The 26,333-nt window shown below is 45.1% G+C and overlaps 1 protein-coding gene across 1 annotated transcript in view; it reads left to right on the top strand.

Moving 5' to 3' along the window:
• Positions 1-26,333, top strand: part of LOC122551835 (villin-1) — a 70,600-nt gene that overhangs the window by 4,023 nt on the left and 40,244 nt on the right. The window contains exons 2-7 of the mRNA XM_043694349.2: positions 7,876-7,969; positions 9,238-9,312; positions 10,494-10,690; positions 11,701-11,809; positions 18,748-18,858; positions 25,988-26,190. Of these exons, the coding sequence (XP_043550284.2) occupies positions 7,895-7,969; positions 9,238-9,312; positions 10,494-10,690; positions 11,701-11,809; positions 18,748-18,858; positions 25,988-26,190 (770 nt within the window). The 5' untranslated portion in view covers positions 7,876-7,894. The remainder of the gene's footprint in view (positions 1-7,875; positions 7,970-9,237; positions 9,313-10,493; positions 10,691-11,700; positions 11,810-18,747; positions 18,859-25,987; positions 26,191-26,333) is intronic.

Below are 26,333 nucleotides of genomic sequence, written 5' to 3'. Positions count from 1 at the left end.
TGTTCAAAAAGGGGAGTAGGGATAGCCCTAGTAACTATAGGCCGGTGAGTCTCACTTCTGTTGTGGGCAAAGTCTTAGAGAGAATTGTAAGGGATAGGATTTATGCACATCTAGATAGGAATAATGTGATCAAGGATAGTCAGCATGGTTTTGTGAAGGGCAAGTCGTGCCTCACAAACCTTATTGAATTCTTTGAAAAGGTGACGAAGGAGGTTGATGAGGGGAAAGCGGTAGATGTGGTATATATGGATTTTAGTAAGGCGTTTGATAAGGTTCCCCATGGTAGGCTACTGCAGAAAATACGGAGATATGGCATTGAGGGTGAGTTGGAGGTTTGGATTAGGAATTGGCTGGATGGAAGAAGACAGAGGGTAGTAGTTGATGGCAAAGTTTCTTCATGGAGTGCCGTCACTAGCGGTGTTCCGCAAGGATCTGTTTTGGGACCATTGCTGTTTGTCATTTTTATAAATGACCTGGAAGAGGGGTTAGAAGGTTGGGTGAGCAAGTTTGCGGATGACACGAAAGTCGGAGGAGTTGTTGACAGTGAGGAAGCATGTGGCAGGTTACAGCAGGATATAGAGAAGCTGCAGAGCTGGGCAGAAAGGTGGCAGATGGAATTCAATGTAGCTAAGTGCGAGGTGATTCACTTTGGGAAGAATAACAAAAAGATGGGGTACTGGGCTAATGGTCGGATACTTGGTAGTGTGGATGAGCAGAGGGATCTTGGTGTCCATGTACACAGATCTCTGAAAGTTGCCACCCAGGTAAATAGTGCGGTGAGGAAGGCATATGGCGTACTGGCTTTTATTGGTAGAGGAATTGAGTTCCGGAGTCCTGAGGTCATGATGCAGTTGTATAAGACTCTGGTACGGCCGCATCTGGAATATTGTGTGCAGTTTTGGTCGCCATACTATAGGAAGGATGTGGAGGCATTGGAACGGGTGCAGAGGAGGTTTACCAGGATGTTGCCTGGTATGGAAGGAAAATCGTATGAGGAAAGACTGAGGCACTTGGGGCTGTTTTCACTAGAGAAAAGAAGGTTTAGGGGTGACTTGATTGAGGTGTACAAGATGATTAGGGGGTTAGATAGGGTCGACAGTATGAACCTTTTCCCGCGTATTGAGTCGGGTATTACAAGGGGGCATAGCTTTAAATTAAGGGGGGGTAGATATAGGACTGAAGTTAGGGGTAGGTTCTTCACTCAGCGAGTCGTTAGTTCATGGAATGCCCTGCCAGTAACAGTGGTGGACTCTCCCTCTTTATGGGCATTTAAGAGGGCATTGGATAGGTATATGGAGGATAGTGGGTTAGTGTAGTTTAGGTGGGCTTGGATCGGCGCAACATCGAGGGCCCAAGGGCCTGTACTGCGCTGTATTCTTCTATGTTCTATGTTCTATGTATGGAATGAGCTGCCAGAGGAAGTGGTGGAGGTTGGTACAATTACAGCATTTAAAAGGCATCTGGATGGGTATATGAATAGGAAGGGTTTAGAAGGATATGGGTCAAGTGCTAGCAAATGGGACTGATTAATTTTGGATATCTGGTCGGTATGGACAAGTTGGACTGCAGGATCTGTTTCTGTGCTGTACATCTGAATCTAAGTGGAGGAAACTGGTCTGGTGCCTTTGTGAGGATTTGATATTGGTGTGGGGGAGTACTCAGAGCATTGACTGAAGCCATGATGCCATACTAACACTCAAGACTGCCACTGATAATGCCAGATAGCACTTGAAATGCTCCCCAGGACATTCCCATGGGAGGGGGGATAAAAGTCAAGAGAATACCTGGTCGGCATGGGCAAATTGGACTGCAGGATCTGTTTCTGTGCTGTACATCATTAGCATTTACTGTCCATCATGCGTGGGTTTCCTCTGGGTGCTCCGGTTTCCTCCCACAGTCCAAAAATGTGCAGGTTAGGTGAATTGGCCATGCTAAATTGCCCGTAGTGTTAGGTGAAGGGGTAAATGTCGGGGAATGGGTGTGGGTGGGTTGCGCTTCAGCGGGTCCGTGTGGACTTGTTGGGCCAAAGGGCCTGTTTCCACACTGTAATGTAATCTAATCTAATTAAATGGTTAATTTCTTTCTAAACGGAAACCGTCTGATCAGTTTAACTTGGCAAGGAGGCTGCTGGGGATTTTACATATTTGCTCTTGTGATGAGTGTCATTAGCATTTATTGTCCATCCCTAACTGCCCCTGAAGGTGTGTGTAAACTGCCATTTTGAACAGTTGAATTTATTTGCAAAATGGGACAATGGCCTGTGACCAACAGTGTTCCACAGGGATCAGGGCTGGGTCGACTGTTTGTCATTTTATATAAACAATTTTGGATGAGAATTTAGGAGGCATGGTTAGTTAGTTTGTGGATGACACCAAAATTGGTGGCACTGTATACAGTGAAGAAGGATATCTAAGATTACAAAAGGATCTTGGCCCAATTGGGCAATGGGCTGAGGAATGACAAATGGTGTTTAATTTGGATAAATGTGATATTGCGTTTTGGTAAAACCAACAAGGGCAGGACTTGTACAGTGACTGGGGAGTGTTGTCGAACAGAAATCTAGGGGTTCAGGTACATAATTATTTTGAAGTTAAAAATCACTCAACACCAGGTTACAATCCAACAGGTTTATTTGGAAGCACTAGCTTTCGGAGCGCCACTCCTTCATCAGGTAACCACCTGGAGTATAAGATCGTAAGATACAATTTATAGCAAAAGTTTAGTGTGATGCAACTGAAATTATATATTGAAAAAGCCCTGGATTGTTTGTCTCTCCTCTTTTAGAATGACCATGTTGGTTTCAACTCTTTCCAAACCATAATTGTTTGATAGTTCAGTCAGAGGTGGACAGGGTGGTTAAGGAGGTGGTTAGCACACTTGTCTTCATTGCTCACTCCATTGAGTATAGGAGTTGGGACATCCTGTTGAAGTTGTACAGGACATTAGTGAGGCCACCATTGGAATACTGTGTATAATTCTGGTCAACACACCTATACTCAGGAAGGGTCACCGGACCTGAAATGTTAATTCTGATTTTTGCTGCCAGTCTTGCTGAGCTTTTCTAGCAACTTCTATTTTTGTTTCTGACTTATAGCATTCACAGTTCTGTAGGGGTTTTTGTTCATGCATTTTTGGTTGCCCTGCCAAAGGAAGGATATGGTTAAATTGGAGAGAGAGTTCAGAAAAAAATTACTAGGATGTTGCTGGGACTGGAGGGTTTGAGTTATAGGGATAGGCTGGGACTTCTTTTCACTGGAGCGTTGGAGATTGAGGGGTGACCTTGTAGAGGCTTATAAAATCATGAAAGGCATAGATAAGCTGAAGAGCAAAGGTCTTTTCCCTAGAGTGGGGGAGTTCAAAACTAGGAGATACATTTTTAAGGTAAGTGGAGAAAGTTTATAAGGAACTTTAAGAGAAAATTGCAGCGAGTAGTGTTCCCATGTATCTGATGCCCTTGTCCTTCCAGTTAGCAATCCAGACAATGTTCCAGTAAACCTCTTCTGCACTCTCTCCAAAGCCTCCCCACCCTTCCTATAGTGTGGTGACCAGAACTGCACACAATATTCCAAAAAATGTGACCTAACCAAAGTTTTTTATACATTGAAGTTTCCTTGAATAGAAGGAATTTAACAGTGATTTAATGGTGTAATTTTAAGATGATAGATTTGCAAAATCATTCTAGCAGGGCAGGGAGTCCTGAACAAACTCCCAAAGCATTGCCCCATCCTCTTATTGGCCTGAGCTGACACAAGTCCATGCCCTCTGGGAAGAAGCAAGTGGAAAGGGACAGACAATCCAAAGAAAATTGGTGATTCTTCAAAGAATACTGCGCCAGAGAAGAGCATTCAGCCCATCATGTCTAGGTTGAAACAACTGTTCACTTTATCCCACTTTTCCCCATAGCTCTGCAAAAAAAGAAAACTTGTCCTCTTTCTGATATTTTTCTGATTCTGTTTTGCAAGATCTTCAGTGCCTCTTCAGGCAATTCATTCCACATCACTGCTTTTACAAAACCAAATCCTCATCTTCTCTCTTGGTTTTGTTTGTCAATCCAATGCCATCACAGATTCTGGGCATACCTGTGACTGCTCAGGGCAAACTATTTCTCCTGACTGGATAGTGCTCAGGTACAAAGAGCTGCTCCAGTTACTTTGTCACAATCTCTCAAAACAGAGCAGGAGGAGGCCATTTGGCCCTTCTGAGTCTGTTCTGCTATTAAACATGATCATGGCTGATCATCCAGCTCAGAGTCAAGAGTGCAGTGCTGGGAAAGCACAGCAGGTCAGGTAACATCCAAGGAGCCGGAGAATCGATGTTTTGGGCAAAAGTCCTTCATCAGGAAAGAGTCTCATTCCTGATGAAGGGCTTTTGCTCGAAACGTCGATTCTCCTGCTACTCTGATGCTGCCTGACCTGTTGTGCTTTTCCAGCACCACACTCTTGACTCTGATCTCCAGCATCTGCAGTCCTCCCTTTCTCCTGCCTGATCATCTAGCTCAATCCCCTGTTCCAGCTTTCTTCCCCCCATATGCTTTGATCCTTTTAGCCCCCAGGGACTACATCTAACTCCTTCTTGAAAACATTCAATGTTTTGGCTTCAACTGCTTTCTGTGGCAGAATTCAACATTCTCCCCACTCTCTGGGTGAAGACATTTCTCCTCATCTCAGTCTGAAATGGCCTATCCCATATCCTTAGACTGTGTCCCCTTGTTCTGGACTCCCTGGTCATCAGGAACATTCCTTCCTGTGATTACCCTGTCTACTTCCTGTTAGAATTATATAGGTTTCTATGAGATCCCACCCTACCTTCGTTCTTCTAGTCTCCAGGGAATACAACCCTAACCAATTTAGTTTCTCTTCTTACATTAGCCCTGCGCTGCCAGGAAGCAGTGATAGAAACCTTTGCATTCTCTGCATCGTTAGAATATCCTTCCTCTGATAAGGAGCCCAAAAATGCAGACATTACTCCAGCTATAACATGGGCCTGCTCATGATATAGCTGGAGTAGTTATTTTCTCCCCTCGTTTAACCCAGGGAGTATCCAATGCGATTGAAAAGCCTGGATGTCCCCTCTAACTGAGCAACCAACTTCGCCTAAAGAGCCATTCTGGTCCCTCCCCAAGAGCTGATCAAAGGGCAGCTAGTGAAATGTGCGTTGTTGCAAAAATAACTGAGTGTAGAGGATACGAGAGATGATTGGAGGACGGCAGCCAATATTTTATTATTGTTAGAGCCAAACCTTATAAGGTCATTGTGAAGACAGTGGTCATAAAAACATTACGTGGATTGCGTGATAGAGAGAACCGGAGATGTCATTGGCTGTTAGCAATGCATGGTTTGGGGCCTCTGGGAAATAGTTGGGAAGTAACCACGAGAGAGCAAGAAGTGGGCGAGAGGGTGAGAGAAATGAAAAAGCACTGACTTGTGCTGATTTAACATACATTGGAGAGTCAGTTAAATGAAACCAGGGAATGCCTACAGCCTATTCTGCCGTTCACCCTGAACATGGTCAGTCTGCAGCTTAACTCTATCCCCTCTCCTTGAACACTAAGGCACACGCGTAGACATCCCTGTGCACACGCGTAGACATCCCTGTGCACACGCGTAGACGCACATAGTTCCAGATTTTTACTGCTAGTCTGGAAGAATCCCACACTCCTGAATGGTGGTCCTGGACTCCCTTGTTCTATTGACCGAGGGGGCTACTGTGAGGGGTTCAAACCAGGGACTAGACCCCCCCTCCATGCCCCCACACCTCCCCATTTAAAGCCGTAGGAGCATGCTATCCTACAAGATACATTACCCGCAACACCCCCTCAGCCTTGATAGGTTTATGATTGGACAGTCGATGGAACAGTCTGAGTCTCTCACACCAATCTACACTAATCCTATTTTCCTGCACTTGGTCCATAGTTGTCTCTGCCCTGCCATATTAAATGGCTGTCCAGATGCTTTTGAATGTTGAGTCCCTGCCTCCTCCACCCTCTCGGGCAGCACATTCCATATTTATACCACCCTCCTGGGGCGGTGGACGGGGGGAAATCTTTTCTCCGATTTCCCCCTAAATGATTGTTCCTCACCTTTTTAAAATGTCCTCAGGTTTTAGACCTGTCTAGCCATGAGGAAAAGTTTCTAATGAACTACCCTGACTATGCCTCTCTGGTCCTAGGCTCAAAAAACAAGTCTAAGGTATGCACCCTAAAAACAAATTACTGGAGATCTGAAACAGACAAACAAAAAAACCAGGAAGTGCTGAGTTTCTGCAGCAGGTCTGGCAGCGTATGGGGAGAGAGAAACAGAGTTAACATTTCAAGTCTGATTTTTGATTCCTCTTCAGAACCTGGTTTATGAAATCTGTCTGGATTGAACCTGCACTGCATTCACCCCCTCCAACACCTCTCCAATCACTGTTTGAAATGAATCAGTTACACCTGCCTTTACCTTTTTCTGTGCTGTGTGTGATTGGGAGGGGGGGGATGCAGATAATCCCAGCTTCTCAATGTAAATTAACCCCTTGCTGCTGCTTCTGGTGTAGCACAGATACTGACCGGTCGGTCAATGCCAGTGTTTAAGCTCCTCTCGATCCTTTCTCCAGGTCCCCCCCACCTCCTTTTCTTGCTCAGAGGTTTATCCAAAATCCCCAGAAATGTATCCCCGTGATGTTTTTTCTTTCCTCCCCCTTTTTGAAAGAATAAAGGTGTGACAAAGTCAGCATTTGTTGTCCATTCTTAAACAGAATGGCTTACTGGGTCTGGAGTCACATGTAGGCCAGACTGGGTAAAAACAGTAGATTTCTTTCCCTGAGGATTTTTTTTCTTTCATGGCTTATACTGAGATTAACTATTAAATTCCATGCTTTATTAATTAGCCTTAAATTTAATTTCACTAGTTGCTTTGAGCACCTGTCTCTAGCACTGAGCCTCTACAGAACTGGGCCTCCAGTGATATTACAACTACATCACTGTCTCCCATCAGCTCGGGCCTGTTCCTCCTGAATTTTATTGCCTTTTGTAATGTCTTCATTTATATTTACAATCTCTAGATTTGGACTCCTCACCACTGGGTAGAAACCTAGAAACAGGAGTAGGCTATTTTGCCCTGTTCTGCTATTCAACATGATCATGATTGATCATCCAACTCCATCTCCTATTCCTGCTTTCTCCTCCATATTCTTTGATCCCTTTAGCCTTAAGAACTGTGTCTAACTCATTCTTATATTTTCTGTGGCAATGAATCCCCCAGGCTCCCCACTCCCCGGGTGAAGACATTTCACCTCCTCTCCGTCCTAAATGGCCTATCCCACATCCTGAGACTGTGACCCCTGGTTCTGGACACCCTGGTCATTGGGGACATGGAGTGTTTACCCTGTCTAATCCTGTTAAAATGTTCTAGAAACTGACAGAACTGTGGATGCTGTAAACCAGAAAGAAAATCAGGAATGGCTGGAAAAGCTCAGCAGGTCTGGCAGTATCTGTGAAGAGAAACAAAAGTTAACTCTTTCCGTCAGTCGACCCTTCATCAGAGCATTATAGGTTTCTGTGAGATCTCCACACCAGCCCCCCCCACCCACTGCCCCAACAATCCTAAACCCCAGTGAATAGTCCTAACCAACTCGATCTCTCCTCATGTGTCCATCCTCCCAACCCAAGAACCAGTCTGAGAAACATTTCAGATACTTACCTATTTATTTATATGTTTATTGTGTGGGTATTTGAAAACATTAGTATTATTTATTTCATTCTAATTAATATCCTGTGCCTACATTCTGTAAGGACTTGACATCCTGAAGTATGGAGCCAGGAATGTTGTCTGGATTTCTGGAATGCTTGACCCTTCAGTGCTTCCTGTCATCTCCTCTTGTCTTCTTTTGTTGAAGGTAATTCAGAACGAGAGCCATGCCTGACCTGACACAGGCCATCTCCAAATCCTTGAATACAACCACGCCCGGGATTCAAATATGGCGAATCGAGGTCAGTAGAAGGTTCCGGTTGAAATAGTGAAACCCAACAAAGTGCGTACTCTGTGTGAGAATAGTTTTCTACATGTTCGTGAGAAGTGGGCATCGCTGGCTAGACTGTTCCAAACTGAGCCCTAAACGAGCCAACCTGTGGGTTTGGAGTCACATGGAGGCCAGGCCAGGTCAAATTAGGAAATGGTGGAGGCTGGTACAACTGCAACATTTAAGAGGCATTTGGATGAGTATATGAATAGGAAGGGTTTGGAGGGATATGGGCCGGGTGCTGGCAGATGGGACTAGATTGGGTTGGGATATCTGGTCGGCATGGATGAGTTGGACCGAAGGGTCTGTTTCCATGTTGTACATCCCTATGACTCTAAATCGGTGCTTTCCTTCCCCAAAGTACACAAGTGAATCGGGTGGACTGTTCCCCTAATGGTGTCATGGTCCTCATTAGACTCTTAACTCCAGATTTTTATCAAATTTCACCATCTACTGTGGTGGGGTTTGAACCTGGGTCCCCAGGGCATTCCCTGGGCTTCTGGATTAATAGTCCAGTGATAATACCACTAGGCATCACCTACCTGCCTTCTCCAATAGTGACTATTGGACCAAGTTTGTTCCACTCAATCCAGCTGGAAGAATGATTGGATTAATTAACAAGTACCTACATCTGGGACCGGACTCCAGAATGGGTCAGGCTCCTTTAAGGATGGCAGCTCCTTTTCTCAGAGGGTATTACCCAGCTTCCTGGGTATTTATGTGGCCTAATCAGCTTCCCGGTAACTTTTAGTGAAAGCAGATTCCTAGACAGAGATTACTTTGAAATTGCATTTAAATCATTAAACCACTGTTTTTGGAGTTTGCATTCGATGATTACAGCACAAGCATTATTTTCCAGTGTCCGAATGATAATGGGTGAGAGCTTTACTCTGTATCTAACCCTGTGCTGTCCCTGTCCTGGGAGTGTTTCATAGAGGGTGGTGTAGAAGAAGCTTCAATCTGTTTCTAACCCCATGCTGTCCCTGTTCTGTGAGTGTTTGATGGAAAATGGTGTAGAGAGAGCTTTACCCTGCATCTTGCTTGCCTTTGATGCTAACAACTGGCACCTTCCCCTGCTCTTCAACATTGGTGTTTAAAGTGAGCTGACCGTTGGTTGGCCTGTGGGTCTTCTGTGTAATGTCATAGACAGACAGAATGCTGGAAAATGTGGGGTTGCGCGTACTGACATGTTGCTATAACAACAGAAGTTTAATTTTTGTGATATATTGGTATTTACAGAAAATGCTGATGGTTCCTGTGCCCCTGAGATCCTATGGTAATTTCTACGAAGGTGATTGTTACATTGTGTTTGCGGTGAGTAGACTGATGCTGATGTTTAACAATTGGCATAATCTAATTTATTAATGTCCATCAGCCTCTGCACTTACTGACTCCTGGCCCTGCAACACTTTTTTTCAGTTCAAAATTCACATTTTGTTTTTCCATTTCTGTGCTGCCTTTCCTCTCCCCCTCTTTGAAAACACCTCTGGTCCATTACAACTCTCCAGTCCCTGGCCGCCTCTGTTTAGCTGGCTTACATTGTTTCTGATTTCCATCGCTCCACCGATGGTGACCATATCCTCGGTGACCTGGGCCAGGATTTCTCTGATTCTCTCCTGATTCTTTTCTCCTGCTTGAAGACATTTTTTGAACCTCCACCAAAATCCCTTTTTGTAATGTCTTCAGTTTGTGAACTGGCCTGACTGAGGCTATGACTAAACCAATATAACTGGGCTATACCAGGAGATCAGCTGCTCCATTCATGCTGTTTTCTCTCCTCTTCCAATGCAATTATTCCTCTGCATTCCTGACTGGTCTAATACCCATTGCCCTCTAAGTTGCCATTCATCCCAACCTCTGTCTGTATGCGTGCGTGGATAAAAGATGGGGTGTGAGGGCTGAGTGGCTGTGTGCTGCCCCCCAAGGGGGAATAGTTACCTGATGGGTTTACTACACAATTAGTACCATAATCAGGGAGGCATAGCGGCTCAGTAGTTAGCACTGCTGCCTCACAGTGCCAGAGACCTGAGTTTGATTCCAGCCTCTGGCTACTGTCTGCGGAGGTTTCCTCTGGATGCTCCGGTTTCCTGTCACAGTCCAAAGGTGTGCAGGTTAGGTGAATTGGCCATGCTGAATTACCCATAGTTTTCAGGGATGTTTAGGTTAGGTGCATCAGTCAGGGGAAATGTAGAGTAATAGGGAGGGGAAATGGGTCTGGGTGGCTTCCTCTTCAAGGGCTGGTGTGGACTTGTTGGGCCAAATGGTCTGTTTTCACACTGTAGGCATTCTACGCAATTTCTACAATACTAGCCACGCTGGTGTGAAGTCAGGGTGATGGTTGGTGATGTTGTCCAACCAGGGACAAGTGGGATCTGTCATCTCAGTTTATTCCTGTCTCCCTTGTTCTTGTGCTGTCCTTAAAGGATTCCTCCAATTTCCTCCAATTTGGTGCCCTGCACCAATCCTTCAAACTAACTGTGTCTTCCCATTCCCAGACTCATAAAACCGGGAGCTCCTTCACTTATGACATCCACTTCTGGATTGGCCGAGACTCCTCTCAGGATGAGCAGGGGGCAGCTGCAATATACACCACTCAGTTGGATGACTACCTGGGGGGCAAAGCTGTACAACACCGGGAGGTACAGAGATACGAGTCGGAGACCTTCAAGGGCTATTTCAAGAAGGGGTTCATGTGAGTCAAGCCTTCAGCATTCTCCAGTGGTGGCAGGGTCTGTATGGGGATAGGAGACGGGCTGAAGGGCCTACCTCTCTTGTGGATGAGGATGGGGTTGGAGGGGATGCACCTCTTGATTTGTTTTTCTGTTTGGGTGGGGGGCGGGGGCGTGACAGAGCAGAATAAAAGCAGAGGGCTCTACTTCCTCCCTGTCTGCTCAGCACATTCAATCAAAACTTTGGTCCATTCTGATCCTCTCGAGGGAGACCAACTAGAGGGACAGTACTGGGTTGGGTTTGGGTGGAAGGTAATGAGACTCCATCCAGTCGCATCTGTAAACCGGGAGGTCATAGAACAGCTGCCCCAAACAGCAAGTTGGTCCCAAAGTAGGTTGGAAGACCACATTCTGAATATATCTTGTTTTCTTTTTAATGGCAGTGTCCAATGGTTGATCAAATGAGATTAAAGGCAGTGTTGTTGCACATGGCCAGGGTCCATGTGACTGGGTCTTTTCCTTATGCCCATGCCCAACTGCTCATAACTGCAGTCCAACATTTCCAAAGATTTTCACTTCTGGGATTTAAAAGCAGTGGGCAATGGAATGGAGTTACACCAAGATCCTGAGTTTGCTCATTACCCATTTCAAAATGGCAGACAGGTTGCTGGGTTTTTTTTTCCATGCCCACTCTCCTTCCCTAACTTTACCGGCTGGAGTGATGATGCTGCATTGACAACCCAATGCCTTATTTGTCATTTACATTTTGTGGATAGGAGATGGGGAGGTTTGGGAGAGAAAAGGTCCTACACTCCCCAACTAAATTCTGAGCATAACACCCAGGCCAGGGTCTGCTCTGAGTCAATGGAGGCTATGTGGGATTTGAATTTCTGACTTTGAAGTGATTGTGTCACTCTCCCTGAATCATGACTGGCATTTACAATTGGTGATCCCTGGCCGATTTTCATTTTTTTTTTCTCAAATGAAGGAATTGGCTCTGGTTGGAAGCTGATCATCTTTTTGTCTTTTACAGTTACAAACAGGGTGGTGTTGCTACTGGACTGAAACACGTGGAGACCAACTCCTACGATGTGAAGAGACTGCTTCATGTGAAGGGGAAGAAGAATGTGTATGCGGGTGAGGTCAGTCCATCTCCCTAATTCCAATCTCCCAGGATTCTGGACAGGATCTCCGCTGGGGAATGTACCATCTCCATACCATGCCAGTTTGTGCTGTTACCTGGCAAGTGAAGAAAGATGGGGTGTCGGGGAACACGGGTGGTGGGGGGAGGTGACAATGAGCCTCCGTACCTGGAGATTGGTGGAGAGTGTCGTAAATCTGACAAGAGGATTGCGTTGATAATCAAGCCCCATTACTCCATAAACCATATCCCAGGGAGAGATGTCCAATTCTAAGACACACCTCCTTTAAGGTAAAAGGGGGAGAATTGAAAGGAGACGTGAAGGGCAGCTCTTGTACACAGAAGGTGGTATGTGCCTGGAATGTGCTGCCAGAGGAGCTGGTTGAGGCAGAGGCAATAATATTCAGTTCTGGTCTCCCTTCTATTGGAAGGATGTTGTGAAATTTGAAAGGGTTCAGAAAAGATTTACAAGGATGTTGCCAGGGTTGGAAGATTTGAGCTATAGGGAGAGGCTGAATAGGCTGGGGCTGTTTTCCCTGAAGCATTGTGGGCTGAGGGATAATCTTAGAGGTTTATAAAATCATAAGAGGCACGGATAGAGTAAATAGCTAAGGTCTTTTCTCAAGGGCGGGGGAGTCCAAAACTAGAGGTTCTGGGTTTAAGGTGAGAAGGGAAAGATATAAAAGGGATTGAAGAGGCAACCTTTTCATGCAGAAGATAGTGCATGTATGGAACGAGCTGCCAGAGGAAGTGGTGGAGGTTAGTGCAATGACAGCATTTAAAAGACATCTGGATGGATATATGGATAGGGAGGAGTTGGAGGCATATGGGCCAAGTGCTGGCAAATGGGACCAGATTAATTTAGGATATCTGGTCAGCATGGACGAGTTGGACCAAACAGTCTGTTTCTGTGCTGTACAGCTCAATGCCTCAGACTTTAACAGCAATATTAAAGAGGCAACTTGGTACGTGAATAGGCAGGGAATAGAGGAATATAGACCATGTGGAGCAAAAGGTTTTTCTTTTAGAAAGGCATTGTGTAAGCACATGCTTGGTGGGCCGAAGGGCCTGTTCCTATGCTGTACAGTTATTTGTTCCCTTTGTAAAAGTGTAAACATTGTATTTAATCATCAAATGGTCAACATGTCTGTCTTAATATGTTTTCCTGGCCAAAAGAGACTTTTACCAGGTTTCTCTGATTAAATTTGAGAATAACTTTTTTTTTTGTTATGAGCAACCATATTCGATTTGATTTATTGTATTGTAATCATGTGCAACTGAGTACAGTGAAAAGCTTTGTTGGCAAGCAGTACAGGCAGGTCATAGTAACAAGGATACAGGGTCTTAGACATAGTGAGGCTACACTGCACAGGAGGTGTGCAAAGCAAGATCAATATTATTTGAAGTTAGAGTCCATTCTTCCGTCTCATGTTGGTAGAGAAGAAGCTGTTCTTGTATCTTCTGCCACGTGTGTTCAAGCCTCTGTATTCAGACAAGTAGCAAAATGCACTATCAACTAAGTCACAATTCAGATTTTAAACTCGATCTTTTTAAACCCAAACACATTCGCATTCATACACCAACAACACAGCTCTGCAGAGGGATTTATGGGTTTAGAAAAAACAACAATTAATAGGAATAACATGACCGGTTAATGATGTGAATTCCCAAGATAAAATGGGTTAAATTCTCCCAGTTCCTTTTTGATTCCTTGTTGCTGAGATCTGATTACTGACAGTCACAGTGTGGAGGGAGATCGTTGTACCAGATTTCAAACTCTGATTGGGAAATTTGAAATTTCACAAATACATCATTTTAGAGAGTGAGCTGCTTTCTACCACAACTTCCTTTAACGGCCCGAGCTAGGTTTGTGAAAATACACCGCAACTGGACTCCAGAGACTGTTGCTAGGCAATGCATTGCACAGATTCAAGGCTTCAAGTCTATTTGTCCCATAAATAAGCCACAATAACCTCTTATCTTTTTATTGGAATCTTTCTCTCCCAATTATTTGGTTATCTGCTGTTTACTGGAAAAGTCAATTCTCCTTGACCTTTTGACTTTGATTTCCAAGAAATCACATGATCAAGCCTATCCAACCCAGGAATGTTCCAAAAATTTTCCCTGTCTGGTTTCTCCTAGGAATACATGTATTTATGGACTAACAGGAGTAGGCCAGAATTGTTGCTTCTGACTTGGTAGTTCAATTCTGCTTCCCCTCATAACAGACAACGTGGAGGTGCCAGAGTTGGACTGGGGCGGACAAAGTCAGAAATCACATGATGCCAGATTATAGTCCAATAGGTTTATTTGAAATCACCAAGCTTTCAGAGCACTGCTCCTTCACTTGACAAACCACTCCACCTGATAAAGGAGCAGCGCTCTGAAAGCTTGTGATTTCAAATAAACCTATTGGATTGTGATCTGGTGTCGTGTGATTTCTAATTTCATAACAGATGAGGACAATGTCTGTCTGGATTGGTTTTGACTCTTTGATCACAGGAGCTTCAGCCTCCAATCACCTTGCTTCTGCCATTGGTAACCGATCCTTGTGATTCTTCTGTGGATAGCAGTGGATTCCTCCTCATCCTCATTGGACGACATCTGTCAAAATGACCTTTCCCCAAATGATGATCATCAAAGAATTTAGTTATTTTTTTTTTTACAAAGCACAATTATTTTTAATAATCTGTCATTTTTCTAAGGTTTTTTCATAGTATGGTGTATCACTAGTCAGTAATTAATTTATTCACTTGTGGGATGTGGGCATATCTGGCTGGGCCAGTATTAGTTGCCTGTCCCTAATTGCCCTTGAGAAGTTGGTGATGAGTTTGTCTTGAACAGCCTCCATCCTTTAGGTTGTGGGACACCCATAGTGCAGCTATGGAGGGAGTTTCAGAATTCTGACCAAACAACAGTGAAGGAACAGATAGCAGTGTTCCTAGAGATTCCAGGACAATGCCAAAGGATTGGAAACCCCACTCCCTGCCTCTCCAAGCTGGCTGGAAGGAGCATTTGGTTATTGGTGAGGGGGTGTCCAGATCAAGATCTGTGTGGCACTGGAAAAGCACAGCAGGTCAGGCAGCATCCAAGGCACAGGAAAGTCAACAGTTTGGGTGTAAGCTCTTCATCAGGAATGGCCTTTTCTGATAGAGGGCTCATGCCTGAAATGTCAACTCTCCTGCTCCTCAGATGCTGCCTGACCTGCTGTGCTTTTCCAGTGTCACACAGATCTTGATCCATTTGAACATGGACTGCTTCAGTATCTGAGTAGTTGCAAATGGTGCTGAACATTGTACAATCATCGGCAAACATCCCCAAGTCTGACCCTATGCTGGAGGGAAGATCTTAATGAAGCAGCTGAAGATGGTTAGGCTCAGGATATTACCCTGAGGAACTCTTACACAGATGTCCTGGAGCTGAGATGACTGACCTCCAACAACCACAACCATTTTCCTGTGTGCCAGGTCTGACTTCAACCACGGGAGAGTTTGCCCCCTGATACCCACTGATTCCAGTTTTGCCAGGGCTCCATGATGCCACACTCAGTCGAATGCAACCTTGATGTCAAGGGCTGACCCTCTCCCCTCCCCTCTGCTCTTTTTTGTCCATGTTTGACCCAAGGCTGTAATGAGGTCAGGAGCTGAGTGGCCCTAGGGGAACCCAAACTGGGCATCACTGAGCAGGTTATTACTGAGCAGGTGCTGCTTGATAACACTGTTACTGACACCATCCACCACTTTACTGTTGATCGAGAGTAGACTGATGGGGTGGTAATTGGCCAAGTTGGATTTGTCCCACTTTTTATGTACAGGACATACCGTCTGCAATATTCCACATTGTTGGGTGAATACCAGTGTTGTAACTGTACTGGAACAGTTTGGCTGGGGAAGCGGCAAGTTCCCGAGCACACGTCTTCATTACTATTGTCGGAATGTTGTCAGGGGCCCATATAGCCTTTACAGTATCCAGGTTCTTCAACATTTCTTGATATTATGTGGAGTGGATTGAATTGGCTGAAGGCTGGTATCTGTGATTCTGGGGACCACTGGAGAAGGATTGTGGGGAAAAGGCAGGAAAGTGGAGGTGAGGAACATTGGATCACCCATAATTCTATTGAATGATCAAGCAGATTCGATGGGCTAAATGGCCTACTTCTGTGTCTCCTGGTCTTATGGTCATCCGGAACATTCTTCCTGCATTGACCCTGTCTAGTCCTATTAGAATTTTGTAGGTTTCTGAGATTTCCCCCCTCATTCTTCTAAACTCCATGAATGTAGTCCTAACTGATATAGTCTCCTCATACATCAGTCCTGCCATCCTAGGAATCAATATGTAAACCTTCACTGCTCTTCCTCTAAAGCAAGAACATCCTTCCTAGTTGCACGCAGTAGTCTAGGTGTGGCCTCACCAAAGCCCTGTACTATTACAACAAGAATTCCTTATTCCTGTCCTCCAATCCTCTCACTGTTATCATTTCCCTCCTTCACTGCCTGCTGCACCTGCACACTTACTTTCAGTAACTGGTGAACAAGGACACTTCACTTATTGTGCCTCCCCCATTCCCAATCTATCACCATTCAGGTAATCTATCTTCATGTTTTTGCCCTGATAGTGGATAACATCCTCTGGATTTAGGTTTGCTCACTGAGCTGGAAGGTTTGTTTTCAGACACTTCTTACTAGTAACATCAGTGAGCCTCCGGTGAAGCACTGGTCGTATGGCCCACTTTTTATTTATGTTTAGCTTTCTTTGGGGTGATGTCACTTCCTGTTCTTTTTTCTCAGGGGATGGTAAATGGGATCCAAGTCTGTGTTTGTTAATAGAGTTCTGGTTGGGATTCCATGCTTCTAGGAATTCTTGCGCGTGTCTCTGTTTGGCTTGTCCTAGGATGGATGACCTGCACCCACCCGTCCCCCCAGCCCAGCTTTGAAAAGTGAGATGGAGCTGCTAACCTAGTATGACTGAAAAGAAAGGCACATCGCTGAAGTGTTCCCATGTACGCTCAAGACCCTTCCTGATGAAGGGCTTATGCCTGGAACATCAATTCTTCGGCCCCTTGGATGCTACCTGACCTGCTGTGCTTTCCCAGCAACACACCCGCGAATCTGATTTCCAGCATCTGCAGTCATCACTTTTTCTCCCTGTTAACCTGGTCCAATCAGGGAGTCCTGGCTGACAGAAATAAATGGGAGTGTCAGAGGTTCTGCTCACTCTGAGAGCTGGATCAATGTCAAGGATTCTCTCCGTGTAAATAAAGGGTGATTTGGTGACAGGGTACTGGTCTCTGGAGAGTGATATCCATCCAAACTGAGAAGCTTTAACATCAATGAAGGTGGAACAGACTGATCCCCATTTAGGAAAGGGAACACTGAGAGGTAACCTGGAAAGGTCCTTTTAAGGCTTTAAAAAGGTTTTGATAAACAAACCTCTCCCTCTCCCTCTCCCTCAGAGGTGACAGAATGCGAGGAGTTCGGCTCCCAGCCATCCACTCCCTCTCGTGTGACCAACCGCATCCATCTTTACAATTTTTCTTTATTTAACGTTTGAATCAAATTCATTCTTGCGGCTGCGGTGGTAGGGAGGTTTCGGGGAGCTGTTGAGTGGTGGATCCGGTCCATTCCTTGTGACCATTATGGTCGCAGCTTGAATTTGAACTTGGGTGTTATGGGTAAGTTGGGTGGAAGAGTTCCAGAGCGTGAAAGCAGGCCTGATGACCATCACGGTTCCAGCGCCGATGGATTGGGATCCATTCTTTTTTCCTTGGGTGTTTTGGCAGCATCTGCACTGGTGGCAGAGTGAATGGTCTCTCGGTCCTCGGGAATTAACTCAGGCAGTCACTTGGTTGTTGAAAGTTGAGATGGGCCCCAGTCCTCGATTTGGGACAGTCTCTTGACTATGGCAAAGGCTGGAATATCAGCAGCAATGAGATGGCTTTGGAAGAGGCAGCATTCTGGGTTTTTGTAGCGATGGTGGAGATCGCTTTAGTTTGCTTCCTCCTTGGTGTCACAGCTGCAGAGTGAGGCTGTGTCCTGGAGCCATTTCAGAAATCAAGAAGCAGTGGATGCAACAGAAAATGAAATCCATCCTATTTTTATAATTTTTTTAATAATAAGTTATAACTTATGTAATTAAAATGGCTACAGCTAATGGCAGCTTCTACACATTTTGCTGTGTTTTCACAAATACGCAACAATAAATTACTATGACCATTTCCCATTGTTGGGAAGTCCTAAGTACATTCACTGGTAAATTTGATTGGAAATTCAGAAAAAATGTCTTCAGCAAGTGGCGAAGGCATTGCCTTGGAGAATCCAATCAACAGAGGGAGATTCTGAGATAGAGGGGTGGGAATGGGGAGGTGATGGTATTATTGCAAGATTCTAGACCCAGATAATGTTCTCTGATCCTGGGTTTAAACCCTTCCATTGCAAATGGTGAAATTTGAATTCGATTAAGAGAATCGGGAATTAGGAAGTCTAATGGCGATAAAATTACCTCAATAGTTGGATCAGTAATGCTCTTTAGAGGGGAAACTGCCATCCTTATCCAGACTCCAAACCACAGCAATGTGGCTGACACTTAAATGCCCTCTGGGGAATTTGGGAATGGGCAACAAATGCTGGCCTAGCCAGTGACACCCATATCCCGTGAATGAATTTAAACTGGCATCGAGGGATTGGGCTGAATGGGCTGTATGTTCTTGGAGGTATTTAATTGGGAAGAGACACCACTACATTTAATGAATTGGCCTCTTTCCACATTCAGCTGATTTGTGCAGCAGTTTGCACATTGTTTTTAATTAAGAAAGAGCATCTGCAAATGGAGAGCGAGAGAAGGAAGGCGTCAAAAAGGTTGCAAGTGTGATCTCGGTGTTGATGTGTCCGTAAGTTTGCTTTAAGGAGGATGTTTGAATATTGTTTCTCTGCTTCTTCTCAGGTTGAGATGAGCTGGAAGAGCTTTAACACCGGGGATGTCTTCCTGCTGGACCTGGGGAAACTCATCGTACAGTGGAACGGACCCCAGAGCAACCGGATGGAGAGGCTGAAGGTAATGGGCTCTTCCAGTTAAACCGGTTTGGTCAGATTTGAGTGGGGAGAGTGGTGGGTATTTTTGGTTAACGGAGATACTTGACACCACCAGGTCACTTGGATATATTGACGGTGCGTTACATTTAATCAGCCATGCCTTTATTGTTCATTTCATGTCAACTGGAAATTAGTTGTTTCGAGCCAACCTGTCCAATTCCTTACATTATATTAGATCCTTAATTTTTTTTCATGGGACTGTTAGATGTCCCTGGCAGGGCTGGCGTGTCATCTCCCTGGGGTTGTGCACCCTGTTATTCTGAGAGACTTTACAAAAGTTAAGAATTTTGAAGTCCCTAAGATTCTGCAATTTCTCTTTGGATCCGGTTGACAGAGCAAGTTTCTGTATTCAGGAATTGCAAATAAAGAGCTTAGCCAAAGGGACAACCGTTTAAAAACTGTCAATATGTAAGTAGGGCTCTCCTTCTCAATGTCTCCCCTTACCTGAGGCATCATGACCCTCTGATTATAGAGTCGTAGAGATGTACAGCGCGGAAACAGACCCTTCAATCCAACCCGTCCATGCTGACTAGATATCCTAAGCTAATTCAGTCCCATTTGCCAGCACTTGGCCTATATCCCTTCAAACCCTTCATATACTCATCCAGATGCCTTTTAAATGCTGTAATTGTACCAGCCTTCACCTCTTCCTCTGGTAGCTCATTGCATACTCGCACCACCCTCTGCGTGAAAAAACTGCCCCTTCGGTCTCTTTTATATCTTTCCCCTCTCACCCTAAACCTCTGCCCTCTAGTTCAGGACTCCCTCCACCCCAGGGAAAAGACTGTCTATTTATCCTGACCATGCCCCCCACGATTTTATAAACCTCTATAAGGTCACCCCTGAGCCTCTGGCACTCCAGGGAATACAGCCCCAGCCTATTCTGCCTCTCCCTATAGCTCAAATCCTCCAACCCTGGTAACATCCTTGTAAATCTTTACTGAACCCTTTCAAGATTCACAACATCCTTCCTGTAGCACTTTACTCACACCATCTAACAATCTTGGTCACCTGCAGCGACATACTATTCGAAGCTCCATACATATCATTGTTTGATCTTTCTGCCCATAAATTCTGTGTCCGTGCGCTTCTCACCTACTTCACATGACAAATGAGCAGCGCTCCAAATCTTGTGATTTCAAATAAACCTGGTGTCGTGACCTCTGACCTTGTCCACCCCAGTCCAACACCGGCATCTCCACATCACATTTATCCACCATCAGTTGTATCCCTCTAATGAGAGAGTGGTCTTATGGTCTGGTAGGACTAAAGCAACTTTGCCTTCACCCACTTGTTAAAACTCTAACCCCTTAACTCTTCCGCATGTTCAGACAAACACCAATATCTTTTGTAAAAATCAGTGGTATGGGTGGAGCGAAAGACTGCAAAGGCAAGGACAGCAAGGTGGCTCAGTGGTTAGCACTGCTGCCTTACAGTGCCAGGGACCTAGGTACAATACCAGCCATGTGCGACTGCAAACCCCACGTTCTCCCTGTGTCTGTGTGGGTTTCCTCCAGGTGCTCAGATTTCCTCCCACATTCGAAAGAAGTGCAGGCTAGGTGGATTGGCCATGGGGAATTGCTCATAGTGTCCAGGGAGATGTTGGCTAGGTGGATTAGCAATGGAAAATGCAGGGTACAGGGATAGGGTGAGGGAGAGAGTCTGGGTTGGATGCTCTTTGGAGAGTTGGTGTGGTCTTGGGCCAAATGATCTGTTTCCATACTGTAGGGATTTTGAGAGTCTATCCACAGGATTCACTGAGACTATCCTTTTGTTTTGTCAGAACTTGCTGCTCCACAATCTCTCTCCTCTAGTTACTTTTCATTTTCATTCCAGGAGGCACTGAGCAACTGATTCACAACTTATGAAATCTCTGACTTATTGATTGAAAGCAACTGGTGAGGGGAAAGTGAATTGGTTTGGTCTAGGTGTATTTTCACTGCCGAGATGAACACCGCAGCTTCCTTTCCAGGGAATGAGAGCTTCTGTCTGTCTCCTTCAGCTTCCTAGGAACCAAACACAGTTGCTGACAGGCAGAAGGCGTATGACATTCATAGAATCCCTATAGTGTGGAAGCAGGTCGTTCAACCCATCAAGTCCACACCAACCCACTGAGCATTCCATCTAGACCTGCCCCCATCCTTTTAACCCTGCATTTCCCATGGCCAATCCACTTAACATGCACATCTTTGGACTGTGGGAGGAAACCACAGACACAGGGAGAATGGCCAAATTCCACACAGAGTCGCCCAAGGCTGGAATCGAACCCACGTCCCTGGTGCTGTGTGGCAGCAGTGCTAACCACTGAGCTACCGTACCACCCTGTTGGCAAATCTGCATCACTGCACAGACCAATCAGCTACTTGTTGCCAATTGAACGAATGTATTTTTTTGTACATGCACCCTGGTGTTATCTGCAACTACAGCCCTCCTACTGGTTAAGCAAACAGTGGTGCACAGCCCTTATAAAAATGTTGGTATCTGCTTTCAAAAGGTGCAGCAATCCCTTCCACAATCCTTAGTTTTTAAGACTGCCATTTCCCATTTCAGTCCACAATCCAAAAACACATGAAAATTAAAAGATAGTGTTTACTCTGGTATTTTAAGAGGTAGCTGGGCTTTACACTCAAATCATTGTAGCTTGTAGTGGTCTGACACGACTAGGGGGACTTCAGAAGAAGGTATGTGCATTTGTTTATTGACTGATTGGGGAGCGGTCATTGTACAAACAGCTTAAACATTCCTACAAATGTGGCTTGTGTGTTGAGAGGAGCTAAATCTATAATTTTTTTTTCCGTTTTATCTTCAGTCAGCATCTTGAGTCAACTTTAGAAAGTGTGGGATAGACTTTTTTTGAGTGATCAGTGTGAGGGTGTAGCACATGCAACATTTCTTTTTGCAAAAGTTTGTCTAAAGTTTTTTAAGGAATATGGGCCAAAGATGGGTATGTAGAATTTGACTACAGATCAGCCATGATCTCATTTCATGATGGGATAGCCTGAGGGGTTGAATGGCCTCCTCCTGATCCAATTTCAATATCTACTAACATTGCAGGGCAGTAATGGACATGCCACTGGATTTGAGGTACAAGTTTATTCCTGGAGATAGGGGTTCACAGCAGTTGGTGGAATTTTAATTGAATTAATAAAAAAAATCTAGAATTGGAAGCTAGACTCCGTGAAGGTGACCATGAAACTGGCATTGATTGTCATAAAACCTGATCCCGTTCACTAGCATCCTTTAGGGAAGGAAATCTGCCAACCGTACCTGGTCTGGCCTAGATGTGACTTAGTGATCGTAACTACCTTGTGTAATAACTAGAGAGGCCATGTGGTTCAAGGGGCAATTAGGGACAATCACTGAATGCAATGTCCCATAAAATAATCAAACAAAAACATATGTCCGCCTCGATGGTGGGACTATACATTTCTTTGGTTAGTTTGTGGATGTCTACCCTTCCCTCTCCTCCCTTTTGGAGACACTAATGATCTGTTGTTAAAGTATTCACACTGCACTGTGTGCCTACCACCTCACACTCGGAGCCACGTACAGCTGTTTGACTGTTTGTTTACTTTTTATAGGCTCACATTAGTGAGTCCAACAGCCGGTCGGTCATTATTCTCTGAGCCTGTTTTAGTTATTGTGTTCTAATCATTGTCTTCAGATTCCTAGAGTGTCCCATCTCCTCTAATCCCCTCTCACCCCAGAACCTTCTCCTATGACGCTGGCCCTTTGTTCCCATGGCCTTGTTTGTCTTGGTCATCAGCTCTGGAATTTCTTTCCTAATGCTTTTAGTCTCTCCTCAGTGGTGGAGTGAGCTGTGATGCCAACCACGACCAAACTCTGGTTTGCTGCCTCTTTCCTTGATTGTCAAGGAGGACCACCAGTGAATGAGAGGAGGGTCTTCTGTCGAGCACGTTGCTATCATGTAATAAAGGAGGAGAAAGTGAGGACTGCAGATGCTGGAGATCAGAATCAAAACGTATGGTGCTGGAAAAGCACAGCCGGTCAGGCAGAATCCGAGGAGCAGGAGAGTTGATGTTTCGAGCATAAGCTCTTCTTCAGGAAGGAAGAGCTCAAAACATAGTCTCTCCTGCTCCTCGGATGCTGCCTCACCGGCTGTGCTTTTCCAGTACCACACTGCCATGCAATAAACTACAGGTTACATTCGTCAGATAGGCATCGTCACTGAGACAAAACCTTTTTCTCACTTGTCCCTATCTAGTTCTAGGTAATGTCATCAGTCTGAGTGAAGCTCTGTGCAGTCTTCTGCATTAACCCATTCAAAACCATTACTTTGTATAGCACTGTTGTTACAAACCCATTTATTTATAGATTATTTGAATCGGAATGGCTTGCAAAGGATTTATTGTTTGGAACTGGAAAGGTAAAAGGAGGATACAGTCTATTTGCTTTTTACAAATAAAAAGCCAAGTGATTTTGGAAAGCTGTGAAGTTTTTTTTCTGAATCGATAAATGTGGACTTTATTGTTTTAATTGTTGAGCAAACAGCCATTAGAGCTTTCTTTGTGGCTTACACCTAGCAACAGCCTCTGGAGTGAGGTGATAGGTCTTTACATTTACATCTAGAAGCTGTGGGCAGTTGTTGTTAGAGAGGTTTGCAAGGATCTCTTTCTCGCATACTGTCGCCGAGTCAAACATGCCTTTGTACCTGTATATAAATGTGAGATTGGGATTAAGGGGAATATATATTTAATTTGTATAGTACTTTAGTTAATGACATATGAACTAGGAGCAGGAGTTGGCCATCTGCGCTTTTGAGCCTGTTCCACCATTCAATGAGATCATGGCTGATCTTTTCATGGACTCAGCTCCACTTACCCACATACTCACCTTAACCCTTAATTCCTTCACTGTTCAAAAATCTTTATAAAACATTGAACAATGACCAGTTAGCTACTTGTTTTGAAAATTTGTCCAGTTTTGATGGTGAATGGACATTGACAATTTAGATATAGCTAGTGGAGTAGTGAGGCTTGATTTCCAAAGTGCTCTGCTTGTCAGAATTGCAATCAAGTCCACTCCAGCCTTGAGTGGCCATGTGTTTTTATGTGCACGTTACAATTTGGAGCTATGAATTGTAAAGGTGGCGACTCTATCCCAGAAGTGACCAGGAATTTCCCCCATTTTTACTACCCGCCATTCATGTGTTGAAGGATTTGCGGGTGGTTAATCAACCCTCTCAGCAGCACTGTGACTCTGCCTTCCTTGGCCACCAGAGAGGGACTCAAACTGAGAGCCTCATGCTCAGGCAGGGTCATGATCCCCACTGCACCTCAAGATCTGCCTCTCCTTAACAATGGACTCAATCCCCTTGTCATATCTCTTGGCTCCAAAACTATAATAAAACCATGGGACATAGGAGCAGAAATGGACCGAATGGCCTATTGACTTAAGCTCTAGTGGTTAGTGAGTTGGTTGATCTGAATCTTCAAATCCACTTCTTTCTGTCTTTCCCTCTTAACCCTTGATTTCCTTGTGTAATAACTCAGGAAGTCTGACTGGAAAGGAACATCATTTATTGTTTAACATCAAAATAGAGCCACTAACTTGTATCATTCATAGGCTAGTCCCAGGGTAAAAACAATGACTGCAGATGCTGGAAGCCAGAGTTTAGATTAGAGTGGTGCTGGAAAGTGCCAGCCTGGGTCAGAGTTCTGCAGCCCCATCTCAGGAATTTTGATTTATTTGATTGCCAAGAGATACATTCTCCCTATCACTGAGACTGGGAGGGAGGGACTCCTCCTCTGATCCAGGACCATACTCCCAATACTTGCTTCCTGAGCTACAGATGCTGCTTCAGATTTCATTTAGAATCTGCCCATCACAATCTTCACATTCCCAGGCTTGACCCACTCCTGCAACCTGCTTTTGCTTCTTGGGAGATTCAAAGTCACTGTTGTTACCATCCTCCTCTGAGTTGATTTCTGCACGGTTTCGCTTGTCCTTCACTGCTGAGCGTCTGTTTGCTTGTTTTGAAGCATTCACAAAGTGGAATTGCAGATTCTATCTCAGTAACGGAGTCAGGGGGCAACTCCTTCAGCACTGATTAGTCAATGCCACAGTTTGATCCAATATTTTTTCTTGTGTGTATTTGTGGGACATGGATGGCAGTCCTTAGTTGCCCCTTCAGAAGGTGGGGGTGAGCTGCCTTCTTGAACCGCTGCAGTCCATGTGCTGTATGTAGACCCACAATGCCCTTGGAGGGAATTTTGACCCAATGACAGTGAAGGATGGTGAGTGCTGTCTGAAGATCTTTGAATTTATACAAGGCATTTTATAGATAGTGACAGCAGTGTGTCCTAAGTGTTGATGGTAGAGAGAGTTGACTTTTGTGGATGTGGTGCCAATCAAGTGAGCTTTGTCCTGCATAGTGTTGATCTTGAGTGTTGTTGGAGCTACATTCATCCAGGCAAGTGGGGAGTATTCCATCACACTCCTCTGGATTTGGGTGTATGGTTATGTTTACAGACACTCCTCCAGCCCTATTTAACTCCTTTACTAAAAGGGCTCAGGTGATGAGTTCCAGGTGGACAGGCCATTGCTTCATAACAAGGCAAATCACTAATTAATCTCATTGTGTTCCCAAGGCCCTTGTAGGGATTATCACACCCATATCTTTTTTTAAAAAGGTTCTTTTATTAGATTACTTAGTGTGGAAACAGGCCCTTCGGCCCAACCAATCCACACCGACCCACCGAAGCGCAACCCACCCAAACCCATTCCCCTGCACCTAACACTACGGGCAATTTAGCACGGCCAATTCAACTAACCCACACATTTTTAGACTCTGGGAGGAAACCGGAGCACCTGGAGGAAACCCACGCAGACACTGGGAGAATGTGCAAACTCCACACAGTCGCCTGAGACGGGAATTGAACCCGGGTCTCTGGCGTTGAGGCATCAGTGCTAACCACTGTGCTGCCCCTAGTCTCCTAATGTCAAATTTCATTTCTTTCTTACATTTGCAAATGGGCTTGGAATGCTATATCAATGCAAGTGGTGGTTGGTGTGCTGTTCCAGTGCTTGGGGGGAGATGTTGTACTCGTGCTGTCTTTGTTTGATTTCAGGCGATGCAATTGGCGAAGGATATCCGGGACCGGGAGCGTGGGGGCCGCGGGCAGGTTGGTGTGGTGGATGGCAATGAGGAGGCTGCCTCCCCACAGCTGATGAAGCTCATGTATTACGTCCTCGGGGAAAAGAGAGACATAAAATCCCCTATTCCCGACACGATGGTGGAGCAACACCAGAGGGCAGCTGTCAAGCTGTATCGGTGAGTGGCAGGTACTCCACGGGGTGTGGAGGGTGGGTAAGGGGGGGGTGTGGAGGGTGGGTAAGGGGGGGGTGTGGAGGGTGGGTAACTGGGTGCGCTGTGAAAGGTGGGGGCAGAGAATGCTGAGAGGTGGAGGAGAAAAC

This window comes from Chiloscyllium plagiosum, unplaced genomic scaffold, assembly GCF_037043375.1.
Source record: "Chiloscyllium plagiosum isolate Xiang-an unplaced genomic scaffold, Cpla_swu_hap1 HiC_scaffold_7, whole genome shotgun sequence".
In the NCBI taxonomy this organism is placed as follows: domain Eukaryota; kingdom Metazoa; phylum Chordata; class Chondrichthyes; order Orectolobiformes; family Hemiscylliidae; genus Chiloscyllium; species Chiloscyllium plagiosum.
This window is presented reverse-complemented; position numbering and strand designations above follow the sequence as displayed.